This window comes from Nerophis ophidion, linkage group LG06 (genome assembly GCF_033978795.1).
Source record: "Nerophis ophidion isolate RoL-2023_Sa linkage group LG06, RoL_Noph_v1.0, whole genome shotgun sequence".
Classification (NCBI taxonomy): domain Eukaryota; kingdom Metazoa; phylum Chordata; class Actinopteri; order Syngnathiformes; family Syngnathidae; genus Nerophis; species Nerophis ophidion.
The window spans coordinates 28,101,236-28,129,220 of NC_084616.1; the positions used below are offsets into that span (position 1 = coordinate 28,101,236).

A 27,985-nucleotide genomic window follows, 5' to 3' on the forward strand; every position below is an offset into this window, starting at 1 on the left:
TTCTCCAGAGTAAAATGTTATGTAAACCAACAACAGCAATGCTCATGCGCCTACAGTAGGTACAGGGGGCGGCATAGCTCGGTTGGTAGAGTGGCCGTCCAGCAACTTGAGGGTTTCAGGTTCGATTCCCGCTTTCGCCATCCTAGTCATTTCCGCTGTGTCCTTGGACAAGACACTTTACCCACCTGCTCCCAGTGCCCACCCACACTGGCTTAAATGTAAATTTGATTTTGGGTTACACTACGTAAAGCGCTTTGAGTCACTAGAGAAAAGCACTATATAAATATAATTCACTTCACTACTGTAGAACCTCGATTTACTAAAGCCTCTATTGCGACCTTTTCGGTTTATGAACGTTTACATCGCGCCAAATATGCCTCTGTGTGCGAATCATTTCTTGGCGGACAAATGCTTCATTTAATTATTCATTTTGCATGCTGCCTGAAGCCATCTGGGGCTGTCATTTTGATGACATCATATCCTATATATACGTTTTTCGACCATTTCGAAGGTTTTCGACAGCAAGCTGCACTTCTGACGTGTTTATTTCCACAATTTTCAAACTTTGTGCCGGTCAGAGCTTAGATATCACTTTCTGTGATCAGAAACCCTTTAAATGTGTCTTAACTCTCACAGTCTCGCTGTATAGCTTTGGGTTGTTGGACAACCGCTTTGAGCTAGCATTTTAGCTGGTTAGCCTGGGGTTGTGGCACCTTAATTTCGAGTTTTATAAGCTAGGTCGGCTTTAAATCTTTAATTGTGATGAGACCGAAAAAGATGCCACAACGGACTTTTATTACAGCAAAGGAGAAGGCACTACCTGAACACAAGCTGATGAAATTGGCCTTACAATGCTAGATAGTGCTAGTGCTAGCAGTGACTACGTTTATCACTCCCAATGTTCAACAATGCCACAAATACACAAGGTAAAATATTTTTCCTTTTCTCGTTTTTTATTGTAGCAACATAGCGGTTAACGTTTTGCAGTGCACCAGTGAGACGTGTGTGTGTGTGTGTGTGTGTGTGTGTGTGTGTGTGTGTGTGTGTGTGTGTGTGTGTGTGTGTGTGTGTGTGTGTGTGTGTGTGTGTGTGTGTGTGTGTGTGAGTGCGTGCGTGCGTGCGTGCATGCGTGTTGATATTTAAGCTTGGTGTAATGTTGTTTGGGTTAATAACCGATTTTTGAGCCATTACTTATTATGTTGGTTTGAAAATATGGACTTGTCGAGGCTAGAACCAATTATTCATGTTTACGTTGCTTCTTATGGGAAACTCTGATGCACTATATAAACTTTTCGGTTTGCGAACCATGTTCAAGAACCCATTAAATTCACAAATTGAGGTCCCTCTGTACTTGCACGTGCAGGCCCTTGCAGCAACACACAAAGTTTTGTACCATAATACTCTCTAAACATGGCAAAGACATACATTTAATCCCAATTTCTCTTCAGTTTTAGGCTTTCATTAATAGAATATTGTATTCATGTAAAGAATATGATATGTTAGTTCACTTCTTTTACAGTGTATGTTTAGTACAAATTTGGTGAAAATTAAGCATCGTAGCAAAGCAAATGCAAATAGTGCCTCATTCTCTAAATACTATATCATACTGACCTGATATATATGACAGTTTTACCCCCTCGACAATGAGTATGAGTTATTTTTGCATGAAATATCAATACGTGTATATCAACAAGTGACACTATATAACAGACCTGCTGAGATACAGCCATGACAGAGAAAACTGATCCAAAAAGTGTCTCAAATCATGAGCAAATTATTTAGAACTTGTGATTTAAATTAAAACATAGCAGAGGGGAGCACTAGGCTTTTGTAGAGTTTAAGGATTTTTTTCTCCCGTATGAATATGCAATTTATGTATGAAAAAAAATGTTGTAAATGTTACATATAGTTAATATAGCTTTAAATGTTTGACGATAACGTTGCTTGAAACTAATTAAGATTGTCCAATTACAGTGGGGCAAAAGAGTATTTAGTCAGCCACCGATTGTGCAAGTTCTCCCACTTAAAATGTTGACAGAGGTCTGTAATTTTCATCATAGGTACACTTCAATTGTGTACCTAAATCCAGGAATTCACATTGTAGGAATTTTTAAGAATTTATTTGTAAATTATGGTGGAAAATAAGTATTTGGTCAACCATTCAAAGCTCTCACTGATGGAAGGAGGTTTTGGCTCAAAATCTCATGATACATGGCCCCCATTCATTCTTTCCTTAACACTGATCAATCGTTCTGTCCCCTTAGCAGAAAAACAGCCTCAAAGCATGATGTTTCCACCCCCATGCTTCACAGTAGGTATGGTGTTCTTGGGATGCAACTCAGTATTCTTCTTCCTCCAAACACGTCCCTCTATACGTGTTCTCATAAACAAATGCTAAGCTAAACTGTTAACTATGGTCAACCTGCACATCAATGCAGTTTCTATGCCGCTGGACAAAGCTCAAACGAAATCTCGTTGACATGAATGACTTAAGTGTTATTTATGACAATGACAATAAAGGAATTGATTGATTGAATATCATAAGTTGATTATAAATTTATATTAGAGCTGTCATATATATATATATATATATATATATGTATATATAAATACATATATATATATTTAAATCAGATGTATTACGCCTAAATTTTTATTAATCATGATTAATCACAGGTTATAACCCGTGTGCATAATTTAAATTATGTTAAAAAAAAGCAGCCTTTACAGCATTGTGGCCCTCTATGAAAACACTTTTGACAGCTAAGATTGATGGTATCTGTTTTAGCCAGCAGTCACTCATTCACTTGCAATTTGAAAACATGATGTTAAACTGATATAATGCTTTTTTTGTTTTCAAACAAACTTTTTAAAAAACGGCTGTTGAAAAGGAGGTGTCGTCTTATCGTCTCATGCTTGGATCAATACTGTATCTCAAGTATGTAAAGTATAAAGACAAAGCTATAGAAATAAAAAATGTAACAATGTAATGCACTATTTTGCTCTGTGTGGATGCACACACTAAAATGTCTGTTAGTTGAGAGAATAAAAGCGTCCAAATTGGATTTGCAAGGCTTTTTCTCCCATGATGGACAGTGATCAGGCCACACCGAGCCGCTGAGAGGAGAAAAGACGGTCCGACATAAACGATTTGCTACAATTGTTGAGAGCACCGGTGATAAATGACTTTGGTGGGCTTTTCATTGCCGCTGTCGGAACTATTAGATAACCCTGGGGATTTATGGCACTCCCCACCGTACTTCCTCACTCGCCGCTCATAACTAAGGGTAGGTTGCCCCTGGTCTGCTCCCTCAACCCCAAATATAGCCGCCGAACAATCCCGGGAGCCGGGCTCAGTGTTTAACAATAGCTTCCCACTCAACAAACCCAATCAGGTCGCTGACCTGCCGTCGAGTTCTGTGCCGAGACCTGTCAGCATTCTTCCACAGTTAGAGTTCATGCAGCCATTCTCTCTTCCTCGGCTTGCAAAACAATCTGCTCACTTATCTGCAAAGAAAATACACTCTGAGATGTTGTGACTTCATACCTCCTCAAATGTTTTTTCTAAATGTTCCCGGTTTCATACAAGTAGCTTTGGCCTCGGCACAGAGGCATTCCTGTGGTGCGAACAAACGTGAGTGTGCATTTATTAACGTTCATTTGGAAACTGTTAGAAAGTCTTATGGAAGAATTCCCCCCTTTATGTTATGACATCAGATTGTAATAATCCATAAATTTGTCAAAACTCAAACATTCAATGGAGACTTAAAAATGGCCACATTTCCATGAAGTCTACTAAGGTGCAGGTATTGATTCAGAATCCCAATTTGTCTTATTTTTTGTATTTGTTTTGTTCCGTCTTCATTCCTCTGGACTTGTGTATGTGTGCATGCAAAGAGGAAAGGCCTACGGGGGTTTGATTGTATTTCAAGTATCGAAGAGAATAAAAGCAGTAAGAATTGCTCACAATGTTTCACAGCCACACTTCAACACTTGATGAGGTCATCATCCTCTTCAGGGACTAAAGAGGCATACAGACACATTTTATGCAGGGTGAATGATTGAATGAGACAAGAAGGAAGATTTCATATCAGCAGTCAGCATCATCAATTATGAACATTATCTGCGTCTTTACTTGTCTGCAGCCTTCATACATTTCCCTCTCTTGCTTAACCACCTTCTCCTTTGATGCATTTTAATGCGTGTAGCGTTTGAAGGGATGTTTAGTTTTTTTTTTTTCAAACACTACTCTTCCTTATTGTGACGTTTTTATTGTGAATTTGAAAGTGGCAACAATAGAGCATATTCCATCCATGTCTGGTTTAGGGTTATGACAGGGGCTAGAGCAGGGGTGTCAAACTCATTTTTATTGAGCAGGGGTGTCAAACTCATTTTTATTGAAGGTCTTGAGTAGTCCTGGGTCCAATCCCGGGCTCGGGATCTTTCTGTGTGGAGTGTGCATGTCCTCCCCATTCCCTCCGGGTACTCCGGCTTCCTCTCACTTCCAAAGACATGCACCTGGGTATAGGTTGATTGGCAACACTAAATTGGCCCTAGTGTGTGAATGTGAGAGTGAATGTTGTCTGTCTATCTGTGTTGGCCCTGCAATGAGGTGGCGACTTGTCCACGGTGTACCCCGCCTTCCGCCCGATTGTAGCTGAGATAGGCACCAGCCCCCCCCGCGAGCCCAAAGGGAATAAGCGGTAGGAAATGGATGGATGGGATATATTAATATAAACGGATAATAGCCGTACGACACCCTTTGCAAAAGCAACTTTTATAATCTATTTTTTTTTTTTTACAGATAACTTGCTTTGAAATCGTAAGTCAAGATGATTAGTGTTCTTTTTAGATAACCAAAGTTTTACAGGTGAAGAACACAATGCAATTGCCTGGGCATACTGTTTCTATTAAAATTGTAAGAATAAATACTTTTAGCCAGAAAGTACTTTTTTATTTTTTAATTTCTAGCCTTTTGCAGACCACATAAATTATGTTTGACCACATTAAATAATGTTGTGGGCCACTTTTAATTAATATGGCAGGCCACATAAATGACATGGTGAAATACATAACATTAGTGGGGAGCCATGAACGGCCACATTAAAACACGTGGCAGACAACATTAAATGTGATGGTGGTCTACAGAAAATGAAGTGGTGCACCACATAAAATAATCTGGTGGGCCACTTAAAAAGATTTGGCAGGCCACATACATTTTGTGGCAAAAAACATAAGATAATGTGGCGGGTCACTTTAAAATGACATGGAGGGTAGCTTTAAATTTGTGTGCGGACCACATAAAATGATATGGTGGGCCGCATAAATGATTTGGCAGGTCACATAAATTATGTGGCTAACTACATGAAATAATGTTGCAGGTCACTTTAAAATGACATAAACGGCTACATTAAAATAACGTGGCAGGCAACATTGGATGTTATGGTGGACCACAAAAATTATTTGGCTGGCCACATAAATGACGTGGCTAACCACATGAAATACTGTTGCGGGTCACTTTAAAATTACATTGATGGTCATATTAAAATATGTGGCAGGCAACATTGAATGTTATGGTGGAAGACATAAAATAAATAACGTGGCAAAACACATAAAATAACGTGGCGGGCCGCTTTAAAGTGACATTGAGGGCAGCTTTAAATTTGTGGCGGACCACGTTAAATGTTACGGTGGACCAAATAAATTGATAAGGTGGGCCACATAAATGATGTGGCCAACTACTTGAAATACCGTTGCGGGCCACGTTAAAATTACATAGACGGCTACATTATAATATGTGGCAGACCACTTTAATATTATGGTGGACTACCTAAAAGGACTTGGTGGGCCACGAAAAATGATTAGACAGGCCACATAAATGATGTGGAAAAACAAATAAAATAACGTGTTGGGCCACGTAAAATGACATGGAGGGCAGCTTTAAATTTGTGGCGGACCACATTAAATGTTATAATAATAATAATAATAATAATAATAATAATAATAATAAACAAATATTTATAAGGCGCCTTTCTGGGCACTCAAGGACACCGTACAAAATTAAAACAATAAAATCAAATTGGATAAAAACATGGTGGACCACATAAAAATGTTTGGCTGGCCACATAAATGATGTGGCTAACCACATAAAATACCATTGCGGGGCACTTGAAAATATCATAGACGGCCACATTAAAATATGTGGCGGACCAAATTAAATCCTATGGTGGAGTACATAAAATGACGTGATGGGCCATAGACAGCCATATTAAAATATGTGGAAGACAACATTAAATGTTATGGTGGACTACAGAAAATGAAGTGGTGCACCACATAAAATGATATGGTGGGCCAATTTTAAAATAACATGGAGGGCAGATTTAATTTTGTGGTGGACCACATTAAATGTTATGGTGGACCACATAAAATGATATGGTGGGGCACAAAAACATGATTTGGCTGGCCACGTGAATGATGTGGCTAACCACATGAAATATCATTGCGGGCCAATTTAAAATGACACAGGCGGCCACCTAAAATATGTGGCAGACCACGTTAAATGTTATGGTGGACTACATAAAATGATGTGGTGGGCCAAAAAAAAAGATTAGGCAGGTCACATAAATGATGTGGCTGACCACGTGAAATAACGTGGTGGGCCAATTTAAAATGACATGAACTGATCAGATTAAATGTTGTGGCAGACCACTTTAGAAAACCTTGTGGGCCACATTAAATGTTGTGACGGACCACGTAAAATGATGTGGCAGACCACGTTAGAATTATAGGACGAGACATTAAATGATGTGACAGGACAGATTTTGCTTTGAGTTTGACACCTGTGAGCTAGAACCTATCCCAGCATGTAGGGATGCTTCCATTTTTTACCACGAGCCATGTATAAAACATCACCATCATTTAATTTTAAAAGTTTCACTACACTGTGTGTTTCAGTCGTGCTCACTCGGACGTAATGCTCATACTTTATTTTCAGCACAACCTGTATGAATCTAAAACAAGGTTACACTAGCAGTGCATGTGCTCATACACACCTATTGAGAGACACGCTAGTATGCTGCATTATCATAAAAGTGGCAGCAGAACAAAGCAGCTGACTCTTTCCCACCGATAATAAAGCTGAAGTCGGCAGTGTGGGAACATGTCGGTACTTAAAGGGGAACATTATCACCAAACCTATGCAAGCGTCAATATATACCTTGATGTTGCAGAAAAAAGACCATGTATTTTTTTAACCGATTTCCGAACTCTAAATGGGTGAATTTTGCCAAATTAAACGCCTTTCTGTTTATCGGTCTTTTAGCGATGACGTCGGAACGTGACGTCACCGAGGTAACACATATTAATTTTCACATTACAAACACCGGGTCTCAGCTATGTTATATTCCGTTTTTTCGACTATTTTTGGAACCTTGGAGACATCATGTTGTCGGAGGGTGTAACAACACTAACAGGGAAGGATTCAAGTTTCACCACTGGCAAGAAATCTGCCGCCAGACCCCCATTGAATGTACCAAAGTGTCTAAGACAAACATGGCACAGAGATGTATGGATAACCTGCAGATGCATTTGCAACAATTAAGTCAACGAAATCACAAAGGTGAATTTTGTTGATGTTGTTGACTTATGTGCTAATCAGACATATTTGGTCACGGCATTACTGCCAGCTAATCGATGCTAACATGCTACGCTAATCGATGCTAACATGCTATTTACGCTAGCTGTATGTACATTTGAAACTAGATACCCACATTTAATGCGAAACAAACACTTACCTATCAACGGATTTAAGTTGTTCCAGTGTCACAAGATGCAAAAGTCCTGATCGTTCTGTCTGCACATTTTACCGGCGATGCTAATACGGTAGCCAAGCTATGGGCCACTTCATTAGGTACACCCACGCTATGGCCGAATAGCATCAATAGCTATTCGCTCAATAGCTTCAATGTCTTCTTCAATTTCGTTTTCGCTATCTGCCTCCATGCTCCGACCATCTGTTTCAATACATGCATAATCTGTTGAATCGCTAAAGCCGCTGAAATCCGAGTCTGAATCCGAGCTAATATCGCTATATCTTGCTGTGGTAACCGCCATGTTGTTTGTATTGGCAGCCCTGTATGACGTCACAGGGAAATGGATAGTGGTTTCGAAGATAGCGAAAATAAGGCACTTTAAAGCTTTATTTAGGGATATTCCGGGACCGATAACATTTTGAAAAAAACTTTAAAAAATACAACAAGCCACTGGGAACTGATTTTTATTATTTTTAACCCTTTTGAAATTGTGATAATGTTCCCCTTTAAAGAATGACCATAGAGTTATCGAAGACGGTGCTTCATCCATTTGCAAAACCTGCCAAAGGGGAGTTGCGTCTAAAGGGTCTAATATGTCCAACATGGATTTAAGATGTAATTATGTGTGTTCAAGTTATCATTAACACAGATTAAAGCTAAACAAAATACATTCTATCAAAAATGAATAAATAGACATGATGACAATTACACTTGAGTTTTCCCCTAAGGGATTAATAAAACTAATCTTAATCTTGTTTTAATAGTCATATTATGATTTTTGTTTTTTATTATCAATAACACCTTTAATTATTTGTTACAGTACGACATTATTAAATTATTGTTATTTCCGACAATACTAGTACAGTATCAACCTTTTAAAAGGAAAGTATGTGATTTTATAAATTTTTAGTTGTGAAATGTATCAAAGGATAATAATCGTGAAAGTGTGATTATTACTTTCTTAGACTATATTCGTAGCATCCTTACCAGGATGTGTAGCCTGGACTTGTGACTGATTTGAAAACAAAATGTTTCACTTTCAAGTTTCTAGGACTCCTCATCCACACCTACTAGAAAAACAGTGTCTAAATGGCTTATCGTATTCATGTGTGTCTTGTCTTTTCTTGGATATGAACAAGAAAGACGCACAGGTGTGTTACAAATGCACATCCACTAAATCCAATTTATTTTCAGATATTGATGAATGCAGTATAAACCGAGGAGGTTGTAAATATGGCTGCATTAATGCTCTGGGGAGCTACGAGTGTACCTGTCCACCTGGGTACAAGCTGCACTGGAACAGAAAAGACTGCATAGGTATGTAGTAGCACTGTCCCCTAGTGGTGAATAGAAATTTGCAGTTTAAAATCCCAGCTCTGCATGCACTGCTTTGATTGATAGGTATTGTGGTTTATTTCTCAGAGCTAGTGAAATGTCCTCCAGGCCTTGTTGCCCCAAAGGCTACTCTCACCTGTAGCAAGACAGGCAAGAAAGAGAGCTGCTCTCTCACCTGTGCTTCCAAGGCACACTATCTAGCAGGTATGTCATTTGCCAACTTGAGCACCACAGCAGAAAACTGGAAACAATTCAATTGGTTTTCTTCTTCTTCTTTTTTTTTCTGCATGTCCTCATGCAGAGTCTGACAACAGCTATTCTGTGAGCTGCGGAATACCCATCGTCAGAGGGAAGTCCCCCGCTAGGCTCAACACCAGCAGCAGTCAGAGCTGCATAGGTGCCGACTCGAAACAAATCTCTCCTGTCAGCCATGTGTTTGGATGTCTTTGCATTTTCCACATTGTTGCTGTGTTTGTCTGTAGAGACTTTGGCGCCTCCAGTGAAACAAACAGCTTCATTCAAGATTAAAAATGCCAAATGCCACCTGCATCCTAAATTAACTGGCAGGACTGAGGACAGGGGGCGGACTCTAGGACCAGGTCAGTGTCTACAAAGCCACAAACAATCATGATAAACAAAGCAATTACCGTATTTCCTTGAATTAGCGCCGGGGCGGTAATTAATTTAAAACCTCTTCTCACTCCGGCGCTTACCAAAGGGATGCGGTAAATTTAGGCATGCACTAAGTAATTTAAAACCTCTTCTCACTCTGGCGCTTAGCAAAGGCATGCGGTAAATTTAGGCCTGTGCTTATCAATTTGAGTGTGATGTAAGGATACCATCATGAAAAGCACATTTAATAAAAAAAAACTTTATTATGAAGCATAAAAAATGCACATAGCCTTAAAACACCACAACACTCAGTCACCGTATGTAAGTACCCAAAAATTAAGACTCGACATAAATATAAATTCAATCGGATCAGAAACATTGGAGGAAATGGGATTAAAACCCGATGCTAACAGCCCATAGAAAATACATGGGTACGGCTAGTAGCTACTATTAGCAAACAAATTCACTTACCAACTCGGCTTGATATCTTAACATCGCCACACTCTCTCATCGCAACTCGGCCCTGATAGTCGGCACCTATAAGTTTACAATTAGTTGTAAAATGTTGGACGGTTGTTTTTACGATATGCAGGCAAACGACAACTTTAAAACATACCGGCTTCAGATGTCCCCAGGCTTAACCACCGCACCTGGCAGCCATCTTGGTACACTGGATTATATAGACCGCGATAGGCTGCAGTGGGTCACATGTTAAACTCGCAAGATTTAACGTGGAAACGGCGCAGGTAACATGAGGGGATGCCATGAGAGGAAATATGGCTTATTTCCCACCCGTGTTACACACTCGTGACGTGACGAGTTTGACCCGACATTAAAACGAGGTATATCCTAAATATTCTGCGAAACGAGTTTGACCCGGCGGTAAACCAAGGCATGCGCTAATTATTTTGCTAAACAAGTTTGACCCGTCAGTAATTCTAAGCATGCGCTAATTCTAAGCATGCGCTAATTATTTAGCAAAACGAGTTTGACCCGGCGGTAAAACGAGGCATGCGGATACATGGGGACGGCGTAGCGCAGTGGGAGAGTGGCCGTGCGCAACCCAAGGGTCCCTAGTTCAACCCCCACCTAGTACCAACCTCGTCAAGTCCGTTGTGTCTTGAGCAAGACACTTCACCATAGTTCCTAATGGGTGCTGGTTAGCGCCTTGCATGACAGCTCCCTCCATCAGTGTGTGAATTTGTGTGTGAATGGGTGAATGTGGAAGTAGTGTCAAAGGGCTTTGAGTACCTTGAAGGTAAAAAAGCGCTATACAAGTACAACCCATTTATCATTTATTTATTTATCATTTGTACACTCGGCGGCAATTCAAGGAAATACGGTAATTAACAGCTAACCTCCTAAACATGGCCTTCTGCAGTGGACAGTTGAGTTTTGTATAACAGGGATATTTATATATTATGTGTAACTATCAAAATACATTGACCATCAATATATTGTCCACTGCAGAAGACACTGGTTGTACAGTAAAAGCAGTTCAAGTACTTTACAAAAATGACATTTGTGATACTGACCAGAATAAGGATGCTATTATGAAAGCTATTTATCTGAAATTGTCGTCGGTGTTGTGGTGTTCCCATCATAACATGATGAAATTGTCACATTATTGCTTTCCTGTCAACTCATCTCACCTGCATTCTTGGTGGAAAAATCTGGAGGTTGGATCTGGATTTGGAGAAATATTTCACTATTAAAAATTGTAATTAGGCAGAGGTTAGTTAGCACATGTATACAAAGGTCACAATACAAAGGTCGCCCGATTGTAGCTGAGATAGGCGCCAGCGCCCCCCACAACCCCAAAAGGGAATAAGCGGTAGAAAATGGATGGATGGATGGAATTTTCATCGCATTGTCAACGTTAAAGCTCTGTCATTTGAAAAAGTATCACTGAAATTCCTAAAAAGATAATATTATAAGGTAGGGATTGGAATCTTATAACAACTAACAATTCGATTCCAATTTTTGAGGTGGGTAGCAAGGTGACACAGGGGTTAGTGCGAGTACCTCATAATACAAAGGTCCTGAGTTCGGTTCTGGGCTTGGGATCTTTCTGTGTGAAGTTTTCCATGTTCTTCCCGTGACTGCGTGCGTTCCCTCTGGGTACTCCGGCTTCCTCCCACCTCCAAAGACATGCACCTGGGGATAGGTTAAATGGTGTGTGAATGTGAGTGTGAATGCTGGCTGTCTGTCTGTGTTGGCCCTGTGATGAGGTGGCGACTTGTCCAGGGTGTACCCCGCCTTCCGCCAGAATGCAGCTGAGATAGGCTCCAGCATCCCCCACCACCCTGACAAGCGGTAGAAAATAAATAAATCAATGGAAATTGTAGTGACTGCTTTGCTCCTTAAGTAAGTAAGTTCAGTTACAGAATGCACGTATATTGTGAGGTAGGTAGATTACTACGTTGTGCTTGGATGTTTGCGGCTTCACTACATTGTAGATGTTTTCTGTTGTGGTTTTCTTTTCTCTGCATATTTTACATATTTTTGGCTTAAATTAAGCATTTGTTCCATGATAAAAAAAAGGCTAAATGAACTCCATACATCCATCCATGTTCTACCGCTTGTCCCGTTCGGGGTCACGGGGGGTCGCTGGAGCTTATTCCAGCTACAATCAGGCGAAAGGCGGGGTACACCCTGGACAAGTGGCCACCTCATCGCAGGGCCGCTAAATGAACTAAACATATCAATAGATGAGACCAAACCAAACAGAGCGCATTGTTCGGTATCGTGGCCACTGATTGGCTCAGCCTCAGACAGCATCCAGTGCTGTGAGTTTTGATGGCTCTCATTAAGTAAAAACACATATTAAAGGTTTTTTATGGTCTAGTTATGAAAATATTTGATTTATAATGAATAATGAATAATTCCTACTTTGCTTAAATTATGTTACCACGGTCCAGCCCAGAAACAATTTACAGCAATAAACTAGTGTTTTACTTTAAACTGGTGGTCAAATTGTTTGCCACTTGCCAAAATTTACAATTTCATTTTTAGAAAAGTACCTAGTTTTGGGAGCTATTTACATTATAATCTTAATGTTAGCATGAATAATTATATTTAGTTTATTTTAGAATAAACAAACAAATAACAATTCAAATACGACATTTTGGTTTCCCCCACCAAGAAAGTGTTTAAAATAAACTTGTTTAAAGATTCTGCAACGTCCCAGGGATGCTCGGTTTAAGAATTGCAAGTTTAATAATGTTTGTTTTCACAATAAAATACTTATTTCTAGCTTAATGGGGAACTGCCCTTCTTTATTTTATTTTGCCTATCATTATTCAATCATTATAAAAAAAACAAGAACACTTGTCTTTTTTTTTCAAAGATTTTAAAACTGATAAAAAAAAACGCTTGAGAGATGCTGCTTATCGAAGTCATCGTTGTAGTCTCTAAAGACTACAACTATTACTGATTTTTATTTTGTGCATTAATTTCTGTTTCCATAGCAGTACACATCTGACTTCTGGCAACATGTGTGTTGCTACTTCCGGAATCAAACAACAGTGTGTGTTCCAATCATGGCAGACTTGGTAACAGACAACAAAGACGACTATTTTTGGACAAATGAGGATTTACAACCTTATAACTTTGAAGCGAAATATATTGCTGCTTATAAGAGCGAGCACGAAAGAAGAGTGAAACGTTGGAGAAGACGGAAGCCGAGAGAGGGGGATGAAAGCAATTTTGAGGCTATAAATATGGAACTTGGAGCCAAGCTATATCGACAAATAGATTGCTTACCCAAAATCAACAATAACTGTCCCCGGCCAGCTGGAGTCACTTTGATATCGATCATGATAGACGCAGCATGCCATGCATGTTAGTACAACTACAGTACATACACTGTCTGGCTAGCTCAGCTGTGTACAAACAAAACAGGAAATGTGGGCTAAAATTTTCCAGATACTGTATTGACTCTTCATTAAAGTATCTGGAAAGTATTAACATGAACAAGTATTACTTGTTCATGCTTTTCAGTCAGTACAAATTGATGTCATATCGCATTACAGACTCAAACGCGTTATGGTCAATGACGGTTTTTAAATGCATTTTTAAAGTGATTTCGAGGGAGAATTGATTGCTCCCACGAGGTGCATTGGTAGCCATCAAGAACGAGACAATTTTTATGTTAGAAAGCGGAAAAAAACTTAACTTTTGTCTTCTTGTCTCTCAATATGATTGTGAACAATAGGCAAAATTCCAGGAAAAAGTGCAGGTCCCCTTTAAGGTCCTGCTAATTTTTAGATATATATAGTACAAATTTTAATTTAGGATTTCTTATCAAGTTAAATTAGATATCTTCATGGACAGATTATTACATTATTTTTTAGTATTTTTTTCTAAAAAACATTTTCTTTTTGTCTTATGTTTTGTTATCTCTTTTTTGCAGTGTATGTGACAATGCTTGTCGGATTGTGATGCAATGTTTTCTCAGGAGCTGGTCAGCCCTGCAGCAACTGCCTGGTGACGTTTGTCAATCTCAAATGTGACTCCTCAAAGAAATCAAAAGGTCGGCGTGCTCGCAACCCCACTAATAAGGAGGTAACACGTATCACTTTGGAGCTGGAAGCCGAGGTCAAAGCTGGAGACACAACAGGTCGGTCTTGGAATGTAAAATACAGTCTAACCATTTTATCTCTCACACCAAACATCTTTTCTTGATATAAACAATTGCAGGAAGTTGTAATCTCAGCTGCCTAAGACAACGTATGGAGAAGCAGGTCAAGACTTACATCAAGGCCCTGAAGAAGTCCATCAATCAAGAGCGCTTCCTCATCCGAGTTGCTGGTTTGGAATACGAGGTGGCCCAGAAACTTCCACAGGCTGCTCCCATTCAAGAGAACTGTGGCCCAGGCACAGAAAGAGACAGCGGGCGATGTGGTACTTCATTTACCTTATTTTTTTCCGCTTGACTTTGATAGCAAAGCAGATTGATTTCATACTACAGTGGTACCTGGGTTTTGTTAGTAATCTATTAAAAAACAATGTACTGGTAATAATGCAATATAAAAATATATAAAATAATAACACAACACACATTTATTTATAATAATCATAGTTTTACATGCATTTAGGATAAGTAAACATTTACCACTACTTTTGCCTTTGACTCTTGGTTCTGTTTAATGTATGAGGTGTGTGGTTCTAGACAGGGCCAGTTCTCGGCAGACATATACAGTATGTGAAGGGGGCATCATGTTATGCGCCAGCACCTTTTTCTGTGCTTATACAGTAGTAACATTGCTGCCTTTGATGTGGTTGTTAGCTATGTGTCCAACTCCAACCTTGAGAAGTGGATTACATCTACCTGTAGACCCTTTGCAACTTGGGTGTCCCACCTGTAGAATAAGTTCCTGCTGGCATAGCTCTTAAGGTCACTGAAGTATGCAACACCTTGACCACAATAAGGTGAAAATCCCACTGCGGAGAAAACTAAAATAATAAAAGTAAAATAAAGTCTACATTTTATCAACCATCACAACATTTATCTTAACTAGATGGTCTAATTCTTAAATTGAATTTAACCTTAAGTAATAATACTTAAGTAGTCAATATTTGCAAAACTTAAAAGTACAGTAGTATTATGAAAAATAAAAATACATTCCTCTCAAACTACAGTAGTTTTATCATCAGGTCAGCTGCATCACCCCTAATCGTTTCCGCATTCTCCACTTAGTTACACAGAGAAATGTAAGAACAAATTTTGAATGCTCCATCTTTGGCACAGCAGGTAGGTATGTGTGTGTGTTGTGAAACGGAGTTAAAATGCATGTTGTCATCATAATGTGTTTATGAGTGGGGTTGAAGCAGCAAATACCCTTTACTAACTTACAGTAAGGTAGATGTCACGATGACTCGCCGGCTGATGGAATAATAAAGTGTCAAAAATAAAATTTCTCCTCTTCACTTGCCCCCAGGTGTTCACATATTACGATGTAGAACACGTTAAATTCACACATTTTCGTTTTGGCGCCACCGGATAGAAATTCAAGTTCCTCATGTGACAAGGAAAAGCATCGTATTGCAGGATTTTCCCGCTAATGACGATCATTTTGTCAACCCGTAATTTATTATTTTTGTGAGTATACTAAAATGGACTTTCTCAACTTCGAAAATGTTGATTTGATGGGGCAAGACATGGGGAGTACGTGCGCCTCACAATACAAAGGTCCTGGGTTCAATCCTAGGCTTGGGATCTTTCTGTATGGAGTTTGCATGTTCTCTCCGTGACTGCGTGGGTTTCCTCCGGGTACTCCGGCTTCCTCCCACCTCTAAAGATATGCACCTGGGGATAGGTTGATTGGCAAAACTAAATTGGCCCTAGTGTGTGAATGTAAGTGTGAATGTTGTCTGTCTATCTGTGTTGCCTCTATGATGAGGTGGCAACTTGTCCAGGGTGTACACCGCCTTCCGCCCATGTGCAGCTGGGATAGGCTCCAGCACCCCCCGTGACCCCATATGGGACAAGCGGTAGAAATTGGATGGATGGGGCAAGACATTTATGTAGAGCCGGTGTCGGTTCTAGACCTGCTCAATGTCTAAAGTCCCTTCAGATACATTTGATTGTTAATTGGCGCAAAATAAAAATAATTTAATTGAATGGTTGGTTGGTAAAGACAACTTTGTTAGGAGTAGTGTTTCTTACCCTATTTATCAAAGTACTGGTACTTTCAACTTTATTTGACCTCATGGTAGCTTAATTTGTAGTCCTACCTGAATAAGAAAAAACAAAGACATATCGTGCAGTGGCAGCAGCTGTTCATTCAAATAGGGGAAGCTCACTTTCAGCTAAACTCTCAACTTGAATACAGTCTCCAGTAACAGATGAAAGATAAGACGGTTTGCTGGATTTTACAAAGAATATGTCACTTACAAGATTTAAAAATTCTCCATATCAACACAGAACAAATTAAAAAATGCACCGGCAGTGGTTTGTGTTTCAAAATCGCTGATTAGCTTATGTAGGGATGTAGCCTTAGACCAGGGGTGTCAAACGTACAGCCCGCGGGCCGAATCAGGCCCGCAAACAGGTTTATCCGGCCCGCGGGATGAGTTTGCTCGGTATACAAATTAACCTGAAATTTTTGAATGAAAGAAACAACTCTTCTACATTTATCACAAAACAGGTGCGCGTCAGGAGCAAGCGGCAGGTGAAAACAATGAGTAACCATGGGAACGAACAGAGAGGAGCACAAACCGAAACTAAAGGAGTCCAAAACTAACAGAAAATAATACAAAAAAGTCGCAAAACCTAAACATAAAATGATTCGGGCGGCAGATCATAACAGGACCCCCCCCCCCATAAGGGACAGATTCGAGATGTCCAAGAAAATAACTTAAACCCCCCCCAACTCTGAGACAGTACATGAGTCAAGAGAGGGCAGAGGGAGGACATGGCAGAGTGTCGCCAGGCCACGTGTCCCCGAATCCACCAGGGACATGTCAGGTGGTGGTGGCGAATGAACGCCGCTGCCGCAATTGTCGTGGTGGGCGACCTCGGAAAGGCCACATTGGTGGCCGCTGAGAAGGTGGGCGTGAGTAGCGCCAGAAGTTCAGAAGCCGGAGAGTTCTAAGGCAAAGTCTTGGGTGTCGCTACTGTTTGAACCACTGCCGTCCATGCACTTACCTCCGAGAGGGCCGCCTGCAAGCCCCTGATTGCTGCTTGAGCAGCAGGCCAGTTCGAGGTCGCAGAGACGTTGTCTTGGAAACAGGAGGCGGCGCCATCGTCGCCAAGGAAGCAGAAGGCGGCGTCGTCGTCGCCGTGGAAGCAGAAGGTGGCTCCGTCGTCGCCGTGGAAGCAGGAAGTGGAGCCGTCGTGGAAGCAGGAGGCGGAGTTGTTGTCGCCGCGGAAGCCGTAGGCGGATCCGTCGTTGCTGTGGAAACAGGCACTGGTGTGGGCTCCAGCCCTGGAGCAGATGCTGGTGTGGGCTCCAGTCCTGGAGCAGGTGCTGGTGTGGGATCCAGCCTTGGAGCAGGTGCTGGTGTGGGATCCAGCATTGGAGCAGGTGCTTGTGTGGGATCCAGACTTGGGTCAGGTGCTTGTGTCGGATCCAGCCTTGGAGCAGGGGCTGCTGTGGGAACCAGCCTTGGAGCAGGTGCTGGTGTGGGAACTAGCCTTGGAGCAGGTGCTGGTGTGGAAACCAGACTTGGGTCAGGTGCTGGTGTGGAAACCAGACTTGGGTCAGGTGCCGGTGTGGAAACCAGACTTGGGTCTAGAATTAAACTTGGACCTAGACTTGGAGCTGAACTAGGACTTGGACTTGGACTAGGACTTGGGGCTGGTGGCCTAGCTGGAGGTTGTGGCTTGGCTAGTCGAAAGACTGGTGGTGGTGGCCTAGCTGTGGGTTGTGGCTTGGCTTGTCGAAAGACTGGTGGTGGTGCCGTAGCTGGGGGTTGTGGCTTGGCGAGTCGAAAGACTGCTAGTGGTGGCCTATCTAGGGGTTGAGGCTTGGCTGGGAGCAGCTGTGCTACCTCCGTAGCCCAGCTCCCAGTAATAGCCCCTACCCTCAAGAAGCGGATACCAGACGCGCTCCCTGTGCTCTGGAATCGTTTTTGAGGGTGGGTGGGGGTCGGTCAGGAGGTGGGTAGACTCTTTCCCACTCGAAAAAAGTCTATTCCCCCCCCCACTTTAGACTGGGTGAGAGCAATAGTCATTAAGGGCGGGGCTTGGAAAACATGAGATTGAGACTGAAAAAATCTAAATTTAGAAAAAAAATCTATCATAAGGACTAATTCTAGAAATAAAGGCTTTAGTGGGTGGTTGACAGAGGGAGTAAACAGAATCTAAAAAAAAAATCTTGGTGTATGACGTCATCACTAGTGGGCGGGATGACATCATCACAAGGAAGCGGCGAAATATGAACAGCGCCGGTCTCCCTTTGGCTCACAGCCCAGTCGGGAGATTGTTTGATAAAATTATAACGGGGATTACCAAACCTTAGAGGGGAAGACTGGACTGTTGTTAGCGTGCTGCTGTCCGGAGTAGGCGTCTTCGGGAGCGACGAATACTGACGGCGAGGCGAAGACTCCTTGCGGTCCAAAGCAGGGAAACGAGGTGCTGGATCCATTCTGTCAAGCTCGGGGCGCATGGTGATGCGCGTTTTAGTTCTCCCCAGGAATGCAAAGGACACTCCGGACGACAACGTAAAGGTAAGATGATTAATAACTAAGAAACAGTACTAAACGGACAAAATAAACAAAAAAACAGCGTGCCGAACGCATGGGAAGCTAATGCTAACGCTTAGCACAGAGTCAGGAAATACAAGAAGAGCGTGCCGAATGCACGGGAAGCTAAGGTTAACACTAAGCACACGGACTGGAACCAGAAACATAAACGTGACTGTTGCTTACCACAAGCAATGGACCCAGACCGACTGACGGGAAAAGGCAGGCTAAATAATGACTGAAATCACAAAACAGGTGCGGGTCAGGAGCAAGCGGCAGGTGAAAACAATGAGTAACCATGGGAACGAACAGAGAGGAGCACAAACCGGAACTAAAGGAGTCCAAATCTAACAGAACGTAATACAATAAAGTCTCAAAACCTAAACATAATATGATCCGGGAAGCGGATCATAACAACATGAAGCCAATAAGTTATTTGCAGTTAACAAGTAGTGTTTGCTATTGTGGATGTTTTTTTTCAGTCAGATGCCTGCCTGGCTCATACTACCACGGTGAGCAAGAGCGTTGTATTCAGTGTCCGCCTGGCACCTTCCAGGAGAGGGAGGGCCAGCTGGCATGCGACCTGTGTCCGGGCAGTGACGGCCACGGTCCTGTCGGGGCAAGAAATATTTCCTCATGTGCAGGTAACAAAAATCTAACTTCCAGATCGTACGTAAATATTCCCGCTGTGAATCTTCTGATTAACTGCGCGCCACAGGCCAATGTCCCACTGGGTTCTTCTCAGGCGATGGCTTCAAGCCTTGTCAACCGTGTCCTCAGGGCACATACCAGCCAGATTTGGGTCGGACATTGTGCTTTCCTTGCGGGGGAGGACTGAGCACCAAGCGTGAAGGCGCAAGCTCCTTCCACGATTGTGAAGTCAAAGGTGAGAGTGCACAGAAGCAAAGAAAGAAAAACATGTTGTAAATCACTGCTGACTTCATGTGTGTCTTCAATGGCGCTGCAGTGCAGTGTTCTCCAGGCCATTACTACAACACATCAGTGCACAGGTGTATCCGCTGCCCAGTTTCAACCTATCAGACTGAGTTTAGGCAGAACTACTGTATTTCCTGCCCTGGGAACACCACCACCGACTTTGATGGTGCTACCAGTGTCTCACAGTGCAAGAGTGAGTCTAAAAATAGCCATTTTAGCCATTTTTCACTCTGACCTGTTGGGTTTGTATACGTCTAGACAGGCAATGTGGAGGCGAGATGGGCGAGTTCATGGGCTACATCGAGTCGCCAAACTACCCGGGAAATTACCCGGCAAATGTGGAGTGCATTTGGAACATCAACCCGCCCAGCAAGCGTAAGATCCTGATTGTAGTGCCGGAGATCTTCCTTCCATCAGAAGATGAGTGCGGAGATGTGCTGGTGATGAGGAAGAACTGTGAGTGTTTATACAACCGGGCACAAGGAGCCGCTATGTCTCCAAAGTAGATTTATCATTGTCCTTTCTATGCTCTTGCAAGGGTCAGCTACATCCATCACCACCTATGAGACGTGTCAAACATATGAACGGCCTATTGCCTTCACGGCACGCTCCAGGCGCCTCTGGATTAATTTCAAGTCCAATGAGGCCAACAGTGCTAGAGGCTTTCAGATCCCTTACGTGACTTATGATGGTCGGTGAAGCGCTCAGTACAAACATGTCACTTTTTAACTTATCTCATGAGAGGGGACCAGGAGTGATTGTGCTTCTGTGTTGTCCCTCACTTCAGAGGACTATGAGCAGCTGGTCGAGGACATAGTACGGGATGGAAGACTTTACGCTTCAGAAAACCATCAAGAAATCCTCAAGGTTAGTCCTGTCATCTATTGTTATTTTTTTTCTCGGGAATAACAATAAATGCAGTGCACGCTTCTGGTTTAGTTATTGATTTTTCTCACACAGACAAAATAAATACCATATCATACTGGCACAGCTGCAACACAAACCCACCTGGTCTGCACAAATTAGATACTCCACCCAAAACCTTGCAATTACTATATCGACACAAATGAAATAGAGCGGTACGACAGTTTTTGTAGTTCCGAAAAGTCAAACAGAGACCGAATCATACAAATAAAAAGATTACATTTTTCCCAGAAAAAATAAAGGAAATCCAATTAATCCGTTAATAACACTAATTGTAGAAAATAATTATAGTTTTACACGCAGAAAAGCGCTTTTAACCTTTGTTTGCCCAGGAAAGTCCCATTGAGATTAAGAATATTTGTTTTCATATTTATTAGTTATTTGAACAAGGACACAGCACATTGTTCAACATTGCTGTAAGGGCGCAAGTTTTAGCTACAAAGCTAGTTCCCAACCATAGTCCCTGGGCAAGGTGTTGATCGCCAAGAGCAAACAGTATACAATCAAAACAACAATCATTAAAAGCCTATTTAAAATAGTAGAACAATTGATTTATAGCTCACACCTATATAAGGCAACATTCAGCACAGGCACTATATATTTGTCTTGAACAATTACACACTGACAGCAGGCAAGAAACACAAAGCAGCAGAAATAAAAAAAAACCATAAATAGCAATGTTTACAAGTTTTATTCTAAAGTAGCCATGATTTTAGCATATTTATGAATTGTCTTGATGTGTATAAGCCTAAAACATTCACACAACAGTGTAGTTGGTCCTCAGGGCAAGGTGGGTGAAGTTTTCTTGCCAAGTACACAACAGCCATGACTAGGATAGTGGCAGGCTGGATTCTTACCTGGAACCCTCAAGTTGCAGACACAGCCACTCTACCATCTGAGCCACGCCTCCCCCAACCGTGCCAAATATGTATAAATGACGAATTAAAATGCTAGGGGTGTCAAAATACAACTTTTTCTACTTTCGATATTGAGTATTGGCCGGTGCTGATATTAATCTGATACTGTATCTTCACAAATCATAATACATCATTTTATTATTTTGCAGTGTGCAATGTTAAAAAAGGCTTAAGTAAAATCACTCATAGAACAATGGTAGGTATATAAAACACTCACCTTTTCACAAATGTATGCTTTTTAATCGGGGCGTTAATTTGTTTCTGGCAACAATTAGTGGTCATAACATTTCATAGAGTTAGGATCATGACTCATCAACTTGAAAGATGCGGACACATTTCAATCAATCAATCAATGTTTACTTATATAGCCCTAAATCACTAGTGTCTCAAAGGGCTGCACAAACCACTACTACATCCTCGGTAGGCCCACATAAGGGCAAGGAAAACTCACACCCAGTGGGACATCGGTGACAATAATGACCCAGTGGGACGTCGGTGACAATGATGACTATGAGAACCTTGGAGAGGAGGAAAGCAATGATACTGTGAAAGTTCAATCCATAATGGATCCAACACAGTCGCGAGAGTCCAGTCCAAAGCGGATCCAACACAGCAGCGAGAGTCCCGTTCACAGCGGAGCCAGCAGGAAACCATCCCAAGCGGAGTCGGATCAGCAGCGCAGAGGTGTCCCCAGCCGATACACAGGCAAGCAGTACATGGCCACCGGATCGGAGGCGGATCGGAGGCGGATCAGCAGCGCAGAGATGTCCCCAGCTGATACACAGGCAAGCAGTACATGGCCACCGGATCGGACCGGACCCCCTCCACAAGGGAGAGTGGGACATAGAAGAAAAAGAAAAGAAACGGCAGATCAACTGGTCTAAAAAGGGAGTCTATTTAAAGGCTAGAGTATACAAATGAGTTTTAAGGTGAGACTTAAATGCTTCTACTGAGGTGGCATCTCGAACTGTTACCGGGAGGGCATTCCAGAGTACTGGAGCCCGAACGGAAAACGCTCTATAGCGCGCAGACTTTTTTTGGGCTCTAGGAATCACTAATAAGCCGTAGTCTTTTGAACGCAGATTTCTTGCCAGGACATATGGTACAATACAATCGGCAAGATAGGATGGAGCTAGACCGTGTAGTATTTTATACGTAAGTAGTAAAACCTTAAAGTCACATCTTAAGTGCACAGGAAGCCAGTGCAGGTGAGCCAGTACAGGCGTAATGTGATCAAACTTTCTTGTTCTTGTCAAAAGTCTAGCAGCCGCATTTTGTACCAACTGTAATCTTTTAATGCTAGACATGGGGAGACCCGAAAATAATACGTTACAGTAGTCGAGGCGAGACGTAACAAACACATGGATAATGATCTCAGCGTCTTTAGTGGACAGAATGGAGCGAATTTTAGCGATATTACGGAGATGAAAGAAGTTAGTTGTTAGTGGATACTTTCTAATAAGCTTCTTCTGCCTCGGAGACTTTGCATGTGTAAGTAATAAATACTATAATTTTTTGATACTCGCATATATTGACGAACCTCGTGTTTTAGACTGGAACATTGTTCAATTAAGGACACTTATTAATTTGTGCATAGTTGTTGTGTATTTGCTAGCTCTTACTAGCCTATAGCCTACCATGTAACCTGCTTGTATCGAAGTTATACCAGACATTTTAGATGCAAGTCGATATCATCCAATAGTTGTTTTTTTTTTTGCTGATATTGAACCGATAACAGAAATATATATAAATTGCTAAAGAACATTTAGCATAACGTTTACCTTAATTGAAGACTCTTGTTGGCAAAAACCGTGGGAGGAGGAGAGAGCCACTTTGCTAAAAGTTATTTCTTCAATTCGATAGTGTTTCTTACCTACCTCCTCAAAGTGCTTTCACTTGCAATTTTCTTAGGACCCATGGTGGTGTATTTTCTATCCACACTCAAAAGAAATTACAGAGAGTGTGTGAAAGCCTATCACGTGACCAGCAGATGAACAGTGCAGGGATCACAGGGCTTGATGGATCCTGCTCTAGCAAGAAGGACAAAACAGACGGAGAGGTGTTCATCGTTCTCTTTGAGTTCTCTGAACAAAGATTATCTGAAAAAAAGATAGGGATGCACAATATTTTTTTCTTGCTAATAGTGACACAGATAACTTTCTGCTTATTAAGACAAATACCGTTAACTTACTATTGCTATTTTTTCTATTACTATTTAGTTTTAATTGTAGTTTGTGCTCCCTTTTTTTGCAAGTGGCTTTGGGACAGCTTATTTAGCAGCAAGCGTCTGACTTTTCGTAGTCTGATAAAACCCCGTTGTGGTGATGCTGGCATTTTAAGTGTCTGATAAGGTGTGATGTGTTGAAGCTCAATGTTTTCTTTCCCTCTTCGTGGAATCAATCAATCAATATTTACTTATATAGCCCTAAATCACGAGTGTCTCAAAAGGCGGCACAAGCCACAACGACATCCTCGGCTCAGATCCCACATCAGGGCTAGAAACAACTCAACCCAATGGAATGACAATGAGAAACTTTGGAGGGGACCGCAAATTTTTTTGACAATTGAAGTGAAGTGAAGTGAATTATATTTATATAGCGCTTTTTTCTAGTGACTCAAAGCGCTTTACATGGTGAAACCCAATATCTAAGTTACATTCAAACCAGTGTGGGTGGCACTGGAAGCAGGTGGGTAAAGTGTCTTGCCCAAGGACACAACGGCAGTGACTAGGTTGGCAGAAGCGGGAATCGAACCTGCAACCCTCAAGTTGCTGGCACGGCCACTCTACCAACCGAGCTAAACCGCCCCAAATTGTTTTGATTACATTATAATTGTACTATTTGAATGATGATAAATGAATGTGTTGTGGCAGTTAATGGTGAACTTAAGCTTTGTGAAAACACTGAGACAAAGTCTTAAGTTCATTGTGTTGTTAATGGTGTTTTTTAAACTCTACCAGTTTTTTTCCTCAAAATTTTCATCTAACTTGAAGTGTTTTGCCAAGAGGATGAGTTGTAATATGTACATTTTAAGAATGTGATTGTTTTATTCTTGGCCAAAGTAAAACAAAACAAAAAAAAAAATTGAAGTTGTCTTTTATTTTTTAAACTTTTATGCCATTATTTTATCAGTCCAGCCCACGTGGGAATAGATTTTCCTCCATATGACCCCTTAGCTAAAATGAGTTTGACACCCCTGATTTAGTGGAATATCCCTGCTTCACATTTACAGTATACTATATAACTGGACCAAACATTCAATAATCAGGTGTAATATTCTTAGTTTTTGTCATTTTATCTGACCAGATGCAGGACTCACTGTTGCCTGTGGCTTACATGAGGAACAAAGATGTGTTATTTCCTGTAAAAACGTTTATCAAGGGCTAATGTTTGTACTTCTTTGGTTACAGGACAAAAAACTGATAAAGACTCTTTTTGACGTGCTGGCTCACCCAAACAACTACTTCAAGTACACCACTCGGGAGTCCAACGAGATGCTTCCTCGCTCCTTCATACGTCTCATAAGCAGCAAAGTCTCTGCTTTCCTGCGACCATACAAGTAAACACGCATCTCCACCTCAGTAAACACCCCTCTCCTCTTACAGGCTACACCCCGCAACTCTTAAAGGACTTCAACATATAAAACTTGGTTGTTTTTTTGACCTTCTGTTAATTTCAATGGACAAACCCGCATAATAATTTGTGTTGTTTGTCAGTTTCCTGCACAGATCCATCGAGCGTGAGCGTTTGGTGGTGATGTAGAATATGTGAGTGGGTTCGGTTTCTATTGTGTCGTGCAATGAGACCGTAAAAAAGGATAGAATGGCTTGTTTGAGACTTTAGGAGTGATGTTGTGTTAGAGCTTGTTGTATTTGTTTAAATGACTGATCTGAATTCCAGCTCTGACTGCGACCATTAAGTATGACTGTAAGTGTTGTGCAAGTGTTGTGTAACCCCGGTTCCGTCATGGCGTGTGTGTGTGTCGTGTGTGTGTGTTTGTGCGTGTGTGTCCTCGAGGAGGAGCAGTTGCTAACTAATTCATGTCGCAGCTGCGTTCCACCTCATTTAAAGCCTTACTATGTTTGAGCTCTTAGAGCAGTTTTACTGTTAAAACAGTTCATCTGTGCTGTCTATACTGCAGCAGCCTTTTCCATCCCGCCCAGAATTTCTGTTGCTCTTTTTTATTCTTTTCCAAGGCGACTTTAAAACAAATTGAAAAGAAAAAAAAGGTGGTTAATCATTCCAGGAACACAGAGGACATTTTTGGAAAAAATAAACTAATAACCGTGAGAGCCGCAGGAATGAGATGATGTGGAATGTGTCTCGGAGAGGGACGTGATGTTTGCTGCTTCTTGTAATAGGTCACTTTAATTTTTTTCCATCTCATTTTGTCTTCATAGTCTCAAGGTTTCAAATGGAATCTCGAGATACTTAATTCTTGTAAATATTGAACTAAAGTAAGACAAGGGTTGATTTTGTTAAACAGGACCCCAGAATCCCAGAATCTTGCCCATTTCAAATCCAAAGACCACCAAGTCCTTCAAGTCATGTTTGGTCTGTCCCAGTGCAGACAGCTCTTCCAAAGAGGGCCCAAAAGGGTAAAGGTTGTTTTGTACACGAGATCCGGAGCCCCTCATTCTACCTTGATATTAAAAGTGCAATGAATAAACACAAATATCACACCTTGAATTCGCTTCAAATGTGACACAAAAAAATCATTTGGGAAGCCCATTTTATGAAATGTTAAGAGCAGACTTTTACTGCTCTTGTGCAGAGACGTAAAAATCAAAAATGTAAAAAAAAAATTAAATAAAAAAAGATATATATATGTAAGCATTTGGTGTTTGGTAGATGAAAAGAATAGTTTTTGTGATTTCAAAACAATGACCGCAACAGGGTATTATAATTTAACTTTAAAATGAAAGAAAGAAAAGTTTTGCCATGATGTATAGTTTTAGGAAAAACGTTGCTAACCCTGCAGTAGGCTTTTGGCTAGCTTAGCATACTGTAAAGACTGAAAACAGGAAGCAGCTCTGCAGGTTTACATACCCACCATGTGATTTACAGGACATTAACACACAATGGGTCTTATCTACTGAAAGCTTGTGTGTATTTAACCACGTGCACGTGCACTCAAAGCCGGTCGACTAAGCGTCTCTTAAGTGAGCAAAATACAAAGCGCAATGCATTTATTCGTCTTCATGAATATGCAGATGCTGATCCTTAGAACGTCCACAAAATGCAAACATAATTATATAGCACACGCACTGTGATTTATCGAGACTAAAACTTTTCTGTGGCCACTGTTTTGCGTCTGTATTTAATACACCCAGAAAGGACGTGCAAACTGGCAGTTGCACAGAAATATTGTGAGAAAAGAGGCAATCGAGCTGCAGCTCCGTTTTGCATATGCTTGTCAACATATATGGACGGTCAGAAATACAAATATTAGAAATATTGTCGATTCAGCAATATCATTGTATAATTGTATAGCTGCTGGGTGACTTAAGGGGGTTATTAAAACAAGTTCAATTGATGTGTTTGGCTGTCTTTTTTTTAATGCCGTAAGTTTTCTCATACATTTAAAAAAATTTTAGAGCCATATGCATTTTCTTGAACCTGAAACATTCCAGCACAATCTCGGCAAGGCAGACCTTCAGCGCGCTAAAAAAGTAGGTTCTGTTGTAGATGCACTGCCTAACTGCTTCTAAAAGGCTCACAAAAAGTGGTACATATTTGCTGCTTGTTTGGAAAAAAACATCAAAATACCAGAGGTAGGAGTATGACAACATGAATGTGCTGTCAATGAGTGTCTCTATGGCAAAATCCTCCTTTAAATAGGAAGGTCTGCACCGGTTATCAAATGTACACAGTCTTGGTACATCACCCTCGAATAGTGCACGCGATAGTATAGTTTTTGCATGCTGTTAGCGCATGGTATTTGGAACTTAGTAGATCAGGCCCCATGTGATTTACAGGACATTTATTTATTTACTTACGAAATGAAGTAAATAAACAGTTTACCTGTTAGGAAATGAAATCTTACCCTGTAAAATGTGGTTGTTTTTGGAAGAAACATTGTCCACATCAAGAATAATTGTTTGTGAATGTTGAATTTTCATCACATTGTCAAAGTTAAAGCTTTGCCAGGTATAATATTACTGAACTTCCTAAAAAAGATAATATTATAAGGTAGAGATCAGAATCTTATAACAACTCACATCCATCCATCCATCCATCCATCATCTTCCGCTTATCCGAG

At 41.1% G+C, this 27,985-nt stretch overlaps 1 protein-coding gene across 4 annotated transcripts in view; it reads left to right on the plus strand.

Moving 5' to 3' along the window:
• scube3 (signal peptide, CUB domain, EGF-like 3) overlaps window positions 1-27,259 on the plus strand; it is a 269,267-nt gene extending 242,008 nt beyond the window's left edge. For 3 of the 4 annotated variants that reach the window (XM_061903268.1, XM_061903269.1, XM_061903266.1), the window contains 13 exons: window positions 9,006-9,128; window positions 9,234-9,350; window positions 9,448-9,543; window positions 9,629-9,745; window positions 14,218-14,379; window positions 14,460-14,663; window positions 19,430-19,591; window positions 19,666-19,833; window positions 19,915-20,076; window positions 20,142-20,339; window positions 20,422-20,574; window positions 20,671-20,750; window positions 25,134-27,259. In XM_061903268.1, coding sequence (XP_061759252.1) covers window positions 9,006-9,128; window positions 9,234-9,350; window positions 9,448-9,543; window positions 9,629-9,745; window positions 14,218-14,379; window positions 14,460-14,663; window positions 19,430-19,591; window positions 19,666-19,833; window positions 19,915-20,076; window positions 20,142-20,339; window positions 20,422-20,574; window positions 20,671-20,750; window positions 25,134-25,286 — 1,895 coding nt within the window. In that variant the 3' untranslated portion in view covers window positions 25,287-27,259. The remainder of the gene's footprint in view (window positions 1-9,005; window positions 9,129-9,233; window positions 9,351-9,447; window positions 9,544-9,628; window positions 9,746-14,217; window positions 14,380-14,459; window positions 14,664-19,429; window positions 19,592-19,665; window positions 19,834-19,914; window positions 20,077-20,141; window positions 20,340-20,421; window positions 20,575-20,670; window positions 20,751-25,133) is intronic. The other variant, XM_061903267.1, reaches the window with a different exon arrangement.
• The last annotated feature ends 726 nt before the right edge of the window (window positions 27,260-27,985 follow it).